Source organism: Fukomys damarensis, unplaced genomic scaffold, assembly GCF_012274545.1.
Source record: "Fukomys damarensis isolate Sample0158 unplaced genomic scaffold, DMR_v1.0_HiC HiC_scaffold_23, whole genome shotgun sequence".
Taxonomy (NCBI): Eukaryota; Metazoa; Chordata; class Mammalia; order Rodentia; family Bathyergidae; genus Fukomys; species Fukomys damarensis.
This window is the reverse complement of record NW_022900935.1, coordinates 25,319,187-25,328,350: the sequence shown is the minus strand read 5'-3', so window position 1 is coordinate 25,328,350 and position 9,164 is coordinate 25,319,187. Positions and strand designations below refer to the sequence as shown.

Below are 9,164 nucleotides of genomic sequence, written 5' to 3'. Positions count from 1 at the left end.
TTTTTTTTTTTTTTTTTTTTTTGGTACTGGGTATTGAACTCAGGACCTTGTGCTTGCAAGGCAGGTGGTGCAACCACTGAACTAAATTCCCAGCCCCCAAGGCTTTTTCATTGAACTACATCACCCTTCTCCCCCAACTCTCCATCCACACAGTGATCAAACCTAGGACCTTCGCCATGAGCTACAACCCCAGCCTTGTTTTTTATTTTTTATTTTGAGACATGGTCTCACTAAAATTGCCCAGGCTGGGCTTGAACTTCCTCAGCTTCCCAGAGTGCTGTGATTATAAACATGCACCAGCATTCCTGGCTTATTTTTTTATTTTGAGACAGAATATTGCTAAGTTGCCATGGCTGGGCTTGAATTTAGGATCCTGCCTCAGCCTTCTAAAGTAATAGGATTACGAGTATATGTGTCACCACACCCAGCCAAAATACCAGATTCTAATAACATCCTAAATAGATTTAAACCCTGTGTACACATAATGGCACACCTCCAGTGACCTACCTCATTAGACATTACCTCTTAAAGGTTCTACTACCCAGTAGCACATGGGCTGAGGACCAAGGCCTTTACAACATGGGCCTTCTGGGGCCCATTTAATTGAGATTAAAATTATAGCATTTATCTACCTGGGAAAAGCTTTGGGATACTTACTACTCTGATAGGAAAAAGAAAGAACAAGTTCAAGTGAGAGTGCAACTATTTTAAAGAAATGAACAATCCAGTACGAGAGTTTAACAGCTAAACTTTGAAATAGACAAGTTCTGTTTTGCTCCTCTTTTGTAGTATGATTTTGGGCAAGTTTCTTAACCTCTTGGTCTTATCTCAGTTTCTTCATCTGTAAAGAATGTTAATACCTACCTTTTAGGCATTCTGTGAGGACTAAGGTTTTATGAAGTACTTCAAACTGACAGTAAATGACAGCATACCTCATGTTTGTCCCATCCTTAAGAATTTAGTTTTTATAGGCTGGACAGGGTGATACACACCTGTAATCCCAGAACTCATAAAGGCTAAGGCAGAAGGATGACAGGTTCGAACCCAGCCTGAACAGTTTAGCAAGACCTCGTCTTTAAAAAGAAGAAGCAGCTGGAGGAGGAGGAACGGGGGGAAAAAAAGGCCGGAGATGTATGTGCTGAAAAATAAATAGTTTTCATAAGTGTTACGTCATTTGAAAGTCTGCAACAATTGTTAGACTGAAAATGAGTAAAACAGTCATTATGTACTCAAAATCTCATAGGTATTTTAAAAGTGAAATGGCAAAGATAAAAATCGTGATACAGAGCCTTAATATCACTTCATCTCTTTTGAATCAAGGATCAAATGAATACCTATAACTGATGTAAAGCTGTTTATTATTTCCTTTAAAAAGTAATGAAGTCTGCTTGCAAGCGCAAGGACCTAAGTTCAATCCCCGGTACCAAAAAAAAAAAGAAAAAAAAAAAGTAATGAAGTCTGATCAGGATAGTGACAGTTTATAGCGAAGGCATGTGGTAATGGTGTATAGTAGGAAAGTTTTAAGCACTAGGGATTGAACACAGGGCCTTACACATACTAGACAAGTATGATGACTAGAATCTTATGCCACTCTATAAGGCTGTTATTTTGAGAAAGTTATTTGATTTTGCTAAACTGTTTCTCAACAAAAAAGTTGGAATTAAAGTTTTGAAAGTACTAGGAATATAGTTTCTGCCATATCCTATTAGTTACTCAGTAATAGTATAGTAAATAGAAGTTTAGAAGCCATATTAGTTTGTTCAGCACAAGTCAAATGGATGGGGCCTTCTAGACAAAAGGGACTTAAAATTTCACCCAAAAAACTGGAGCATAGTATGCCATGTTTGGGTGAAAGAAGTGGAAGGAAGCTACAGAATGAAATATCAGGGACTTAAGGAAAGGGATAGGTTCAGATTTTTGATTGAATACTATCTCATTCCCCAAAAAGATGCATTTAAAAAGAACTGGAAATACAGCCTAGTACAAAGCTCTTGATAGTTTAATCCCTAAAATCGTCAAAACAAAGCTAAGGTTGCTGTGAAGTTTATATTAGTGGGTTTTTACCTACATAATCACGTGATGCAAAAGGGAGTAGGAATGTGGCATTTTGTTACACACTTGTAATGCCAGCCCTCAAGAGGTTGAGGCAGAGGAGGATCACTGCAAGTTTGAGGCCAGCCTAAGCTATATAGCGAATATTTTTTTCCCCAAAAAAAAAAAAAAAAAGAAAAGGGCCAGGGATTTAGCTCAGTGGTTCCACCCCCTGCCTTGCAAGCGCAGGGTCCTGACCTCAATCCCCAGTACCAAAAAGGCTGGGAAGTAAGGGAATAGTGATTTTCTCCAGTGAGCAGTTCAGTATGACAATGTTTTTATTGAAAATTAAATTAGAATAGAATTGAGCAGAGAGTTAGGTATTCTCTGTAAGGCTATCTGCTTTTTCTACTACCACCACAGAAACCCAAATGTTTCTGAGATGACAGTGTCAAAAGAAAGACAAGGCTTCTTGTAACAAACACTCTAGCTCTGAGAAAGTCACAGATCACTATAGTTAACTTGATACAAGCTTCCATCTTCTGATTTCTGTCAGTGCAAAAGCAAAAAAAAAAAATCTTCATTCTAGCTGGGTCATTGTCTTTCCACTCTGCCTGTACATTAATTTTGGAGGCATTGTGAGATAGTGAAAAAGCAGTATGGAGTACTAGCTGAGTAACCTTGAACAAATTGCATAACTGTTGTCCTCAGTGGCATTCTTTTTAAAATAAAATCAACATAATAATTGGTTTAAGAATTAAATAGAAAGACCGGGGATTTAGCTCAGCGGTTTGGTGGCCTCCCTTGCAAGCGCAAGGACCCAAGTTGGATCCCCAGTGCCAAAAAAAAAAAAGAATTAAATAGAACCATGTGGTAAACAACTAGTACATTTTAAATACTCAGCAAATCTAATTCTCTTTCTAAAGCTTTTGTTTTGGTTTTTGTTTATTTTGTTGTTTTGGTTTTTGTTTGGTTTTTCTATTGTTGTTGTTTTGTTTTTTCTTGGACCTTGTGCTTGCGAGGCAGGTGGCAGAACCACTGAGCTAAATCCTGGGCCCTTCTAAAGCTTTTGTGTCCTCTTTAATAGCTTTCATCAAAGAAGTCACCCAAGAATTGATTTTTACTCAGCACCCCCCACCTATCAAACTCAGGACCTTGCGCTTGCGAGGCACACAGCAGAACCACTGAGCTAAATCTCCAGCCCTTAGCCCTTCCTTTTTCCTGTAGGTCACTTAGTTCTGATTGCTTAATTGTGCAAAAATAAATAGGAGTTTTCTACTTGCTTTGGCCCCACTCTGTTGACCTGCCTCATGTTTCTTGACCTCCTCATATAGTATGAGTAACTCAAAGTGTGGAGTGTTCAAGCTATACTAGTTGCCATTACAGTTGGAATCATAGCCTGACCCCACAAAGCTAAGCAAAAGGTTTAAGGTTGTGGACTAAACCAGGTTTGTTTAGCCATTTATGGTGCCTACCCTAGCCTAGAACTAGCTTCTTGGCATCAAAATTCCTACAAAACAGCATTTTTTTCTGATGTGATTTATGGACGTTAGCAATCACTATAAATGAAAACATCTGCCAGGTACAGTGATGCATACCTATAGTCACAACAGTCTGGGAGGCAAAGGCCAGGAGGGTTGTAAGTAAGTGGTGGAGGGCCAGGGATTTAGCTCAGTGGCACTGCCTGCCTCACAAGCGAAGATTCTGAGTTCAATCCCTGGTACCAAAAAAAAAAAAAGTAAGCGGAAAATCTGTTTCTCAGTTTTTCGGGGTGGGGTACTGGGGATCGAACTCAGACCTTGTGCTTGTGAGGCAGGCACAGTGCCACTGAGCAAAGTCACTGGTCCTGTTTCTCAGATTTGTATGTGAGATCCTGTCTCAAAAATTTCTAGAAAGGATCACAGTATAACTCATGCTATAGTTCTTGTTTAGCATGGGCAAGGCACTGGACTCAATCCCCAGCACTAAAAAAAGAAAGGTTTTGAACTTTAATCATATCCGCAGCTCTCTCTTTTTTTTTTTTTTTTTTTTTTTTTTTTTTTTTTTTGGTTTTTTTGGTACCGGGGATTGAACTTGGGTCCTTGTGCTTTTGAGTCAGGCAGGGGAACCACTGAGCTAAATCCCCAGCCCTCGTGACATTTCATTCTTTGTTTACAATTTTATAACTATTTGTGTGCTTTCATTGACTGATTTCTTTTATTCCCTTGTAGCCCAATGCATGGAAAGCTAACAGAATGGAACACAAATCAGGATCCCTTTCCTCTAGCCGGGAGTCTGCTTTTACCAATCCAATCTCTGTTACCAAACCAGTGATACTTGCTGGTGTTACAGTTCTAAGCTCTCCCAAAGAGGTAAGAATTACAGTTTTTCTGTAACTAGTTAGCAAAGAGTTTTATTACTAATGTCTTCCGATAGGATCCAAAAGTGGGTAGCAGCAGGATGGAGTAAATGGTGTGATAGACCAAGATTGTGTCAAATTTATATTCTGCTGGTTTCTGTAGAAAGATCAACAAAGTGCTATATAAACCAACAAGGTTTTTTTTGTTTGTTTGATTTGTTTTTTTGTTTTTTTGTTTTGTTTTTTGGCACCAGGGATCAAACTCGGGTCCTTGTGCTTTGCAAGGCAGGCATTGGAACCACTGAGCTAAATCCCTGGCCCCAACAAGTCTTAACCATAGGAACCATGCTACTTATTTTTGGTAAAAGACAGTGATAAATAGGCTACCAGGTTCTAGAAATCCATGCCATGTAGAAATAACTCAGAGAATCCCAGTTCTTGCTCTTTGCTGCCAGGAGCAACCTAATTGTGAATTTTTTTTTTTTTTTTTTTTTTTTTTTTTTTTGTATTGGGTTTTGAACTTGGGACCTTGCACTTGTGAGGCAGGCAGCAGCACTTCTGAGCTAAATCCCTGGCCCTTATTTGTGATACTTGCCCAGAGTCCCTCCAGCACTACCCCTCCAGTTGAGATCAGCTCCTCTCGTCTGACCAAGTTGACACGCCGAACCACTGACAGGAAGAGTGAGTTCCTGAAGACTCTGAAGGATGACCGGAATGGAGACTTTTCTGAGAACAGAGACTGTGACAAGCTGGAGGATGTAAGAGCATAGGGTATTTTTTTCTGTTATATGTGTGCTTTTTTCTTCTCAGGGAAGAAGTGGTAAGATTTTTAAATGTACATATTGTATATAGAAGTATCAGGCTCCTAGAGCCTGCAGTAAAGTCAGTTTAATCCATTGTTCTTTAGAGATTCCAGTTAGGGTTTATTTTAATGACCTTTCATTTCACCTGCTGCTGAGGGGTATCTTGATTCCTTCCAGGTTTCAGCAGTTATGAAAAGATGCTATAATCATCTCTGTGCAAGTTTTTTGTGTAGGCATTAGTTGTCAGCTGCTTTAGGTAAATAAATGTGTGGTTGCTGGGTCTTTAGGTAAGAGAATGTTTAGGTTTGTAACAAACTGTCTTCCAGAGCCAGGGATTTAGCTCAGCAGTTCGGTAGCCTGCCTTGCAAGCACAAGGACCTGAGTTCAATCCCTGGTACCAAAAAAATTGAAAAGAAACTGTCTTCAAAAGAGATTGTATTATTTGGCCATGTGTCTGTTCATGTCTTTAGCCCTTTTTTTGGTACCGGGGATTGAACTCAGAACCTTGCACTTGTGAGGCAGGCAGCAGCACTACTGAGCTAAATCCCCAGCCCATTAGCCCATTTTTAAATCAAATTATTTCTTTATTGCATTTTAAGAGTTTATATCTATCTTAGATAATAGTCTTTCATCAAATAAGACTTTCTTTTTTTGTTTTTTTCCACAGTACTGGGGATGTAACCCAGAGCCTTTACTGAGTTGCACCCCCAGATCTTGGTGGGTTTTTTGTTTGTTTGTTTGAGGCAGTTTCACTATGTTGCCCACACCAGGCTCAAACTTGACAATTCTCCCTTCCTTATAGCCTCCCAGAGAGCCAGGATTATAAGCATCTGTCTGTTCACATATGTCTTTTATAAATACTTTCTCCCTCTCTGTGGTTTGCTTTTCATTCCCTGACGTTGTTTTACAGAATAGAAAATTTTTATTTTCGCCAGGTTTGGTGGTGCATACCTGTAATCCCAGCACACAGGAGAATTACTGTGAGTTCCAAGCCATCCTGAACTACTGTAGTGAGACCTTCTCTCAAAAAGGAAAAAAAAAAGGGCCAGGGATTTAGCTCAGAGATTCCGCCGCCTGCCTTGCAAGCGCAAGGACCTGAGTTTGATCCCCAGTACCAAAAAAGGAAAAAAAAAAAATAATTTACTTTCACTGAAGATCAGTTATCATTTATTGTTTTTATGGATCATGCCTTTTATATTTAAAAAGGTCATTGCTGGGCTAGGGATTTAGCTCAGTGGTTCAGCCAACTGCCATGCAAGCACAAGGACCCAAGTTGGATCCTTGGTACCAAAAAAAAAAAAAATTTTTTTTTTTTTTTTTTAAGGTCATTGCTATATCATGATGATCTGTATTTTTCTCCTGTGATTTTTTTTTTTTAATTTGAAATTTAGATTTGTGACTTGTTCTTAGTTATTCTTGTGAAGGATGTAAGGTCTGTGTTTGGGATTATTTTTATTTTATTTATTTGGTCGGGGTGGGTATCAGGGATGCACTTACACGGCAGGTGGCGGAACCACTGAGCTAAATCCTTGGCCTTTTTATTTTTTTATTCTCAGACAGGATCTCACTAAGTTGGAACTTGTGATCTTTCGACCTTAGCATCATGGTTCCATTTCTCTCCCTGCCCATCCCAATCCTCTCAGTGCTGGGATTACAGGCATGTACCACCTCACTTGGCTTGCTCTTGCTTTTTAGTAAATCTTGAGGACAGATAGTGTACTATATTAGTCCTCCAGTTTTATTCTTCAATTTAATGTTAGCTGTTCTGGCTCTTTTGCCTTTCCATATAAATTTCAGAAACAGTCTGGGGTTTTTTTGTTTGTTTGTTTTGTTTTGTTTTGTTTTTGGTACTGGAGATCGAACTCAGGTCCTTGCATTTGTGAGGAAGGCAGTGGAACCACTGAGCTAAATCCTTGGCCCTAGAAACAGTTTGTTGATATAGCTTGTCCCCACTTCTAACTGGAAGAAACCTGGGCCAAGGTTTTCTTCTGGAAAGTAGTTGTTGGCTTCTGACTCCCTGGTTTTGTAGGTTGCTTATCTCTCCAAAAAAGATGCTTAACCAAGTATGTGCTTTTCCTTACTGCAGTTGGAGGACAACAGCTCACCCGAACCAAAGGAAAATGGGGAGGAAAGCTGTCTTCAGAATGGTCTCTCTCTCCCCATTGTGGAAGAAGGAGAGGTCCTCTCACATTCTCTGGAAGCAGAGCACAGGTGAGATCACAAGGAATATTGTGTAAGACCTATAAGGGCCGTGAACACAGGACATCTCAGTCTGACCCACAGGGTCATATTCCCATAAGTACTGTAAACTTTTTTGACTATGTGGACTGCAGCTTCCTTTATTGTCTCACAGACATGGCCAGCTTTTTCACAATCCTGCTGCAAAGTTTTCTTGTAGTTTCAGACTCAGTTTATGGCTGTAGTCAGAGAGAAGGAAACTTTCCTTCTCCTCCCTGACAGTTGTGCTGGCTCAAGTGAGCAGTTACCATAAAATCCGTTTAAATGAGCCATGGGTAGCCTAAGACCCTCATTTGTTGAACCTGATGTTTAAGTGACGTTCTTGAACACACAGAGAAGCCATTCTTCTGGGCACTGGATGGTGAGTGGGGCCTGCCAAGTATGGCAGTACCTTCCTGAAAGGGACTTGAAAGTTTGTAACAGAAGCAACAATTCCATGAAATTGAAAGAGAACTTAAGTACATGCTTGCTCAGGGAGCAGAAGTGAAATTTCTTCCTCTATTTTGATAAGCCTGAGAGTCACTGTAGTTTGGTTCTTTTCTTTTTTAGTTTTTTGAGACAGGGTCTCACTATGTAGTTGAGACTGACCTAGAACTCACTGTGTAGCCCAGGCTGGTCTCAAACTCACAGCAATCCTCCTGCCTCAGCCTCCCGAGTGCTGGGATTACAGGCATGCGCCACCACGCCCACCTTTGATTCTTTTCTTTATACTAACATGTTTTCTGCTTCTGCTGTCTCTTCAAATAGCTCTTTTCTCTCAATGTAGAGATCTCTCATTTAATTATGAGTGCTTGAGTAAGTTGTCCCATGGCAAGTGTGTTGGGGGTTCCTTCTCTTAACATTTATTGCTCTGGATAGGAAAGTTTTTTGTGGAAAGTGGTGAGTTTCCCACTTGGACTTATTAATGTCATATTTTCTTTGCCTGTCCTTCTGCCTCCATCAGGTTATTGAAAGCAATGGGATGGCAGGAATATCCTGAAAATGATGAGAATTGCCTTCCACTCACGGAAGATGAACTCAGAGAGTTCCACATGAAGACAGAGCAGGTACCTCATAAACCCTCCTTTAACTGTTAGGAGAGAAAGGGGTCTGGACAGTGCTTGCCATTGGGAAGTCCTGAAGTTTAAGAAAAAGACCTTGAAAAATAAAGTATAAAGTAAGTTGTCATAACAAATATAAAAGGGCACTGAGCTCTGCCTGGGCAATAAGGGATCTTCATTAGTAGATAGCAAACCAAGCCAATGACTAGCCAATATTACAGAAAGTAAAATACTCATCCTCACAGCTCTCACTCTTTATCAAAACTGCAAGGCTGATCTCAGTCTGAGTTCTCAGTCTTTGGTTTTTTGTTTTGTTTTGTTTTTAATCATTTGTTTTTTTGTGGCAGGGGGTCTCTATGTAGTTTAGGCTGGCCTTGAAATCATTGTGTAGTCCAGGTGCCCTCAGACTCTTGGAGATTCTCCTGCTTCAACCTTCCAAGTGCTAGAATTATGAGCTCTCATTCTTTAAGAAAGAGAAGTGTACCTTCGTCTACTTCTGACCCTGTAGTGTGGTACTCTGTCCAGTGCAGAGTTCAGAAGCCCTATCTAAAGTTTATTCAACAAATGCTTGAGCCAGCAGGGATGGTGCATGTCTGTGATCCCAGCTACTTAGGAGGCTGAGATAGGAGAATTGTAAGTTTGAATCTAGCCTGGACCTATCTCAAAATACAAAGACCTGGGGTGGTAGCTAATTGAGGGCCCAGTACTATACCA

The 9,164-nt window shown here is 40.1% G+C and overlaps 1 protein-coding gene across 2 annotated transcripts in view; it reads left to right on the top strand.

Moving 5' to 3' along the window:
• Gpbp1l1 (GC-rich promoter binding protein 1 like 1) overlaps positions 1-9,164 on the top strand; it is a 51,465-nt gene that overhangs the window by 40,947 nt on the left and 1,354 nt on the right. For both annotated transcript variants that reach the window (XM_010610184.2, XM_010610185.3), the window contains exons 8-11: positions 4,242-4,382; positions 4,969-5,127; positions 7,259-7,383; positions 8,354-8,456. In XM_010610184.2, the coding sequence (XP_010608486.1) occupies positions 4,242-4,382; positions 4,969-5,127; positions 7,259-7,383; positions 8,354-8,456 (528 nt within the window). The remainder of the gene's footprint in view (positions 1-4,241; positions 4,383-4,968; positions 5,128-7,258; positions 7,384-8,353; positions 8,457-9,164) is intronic.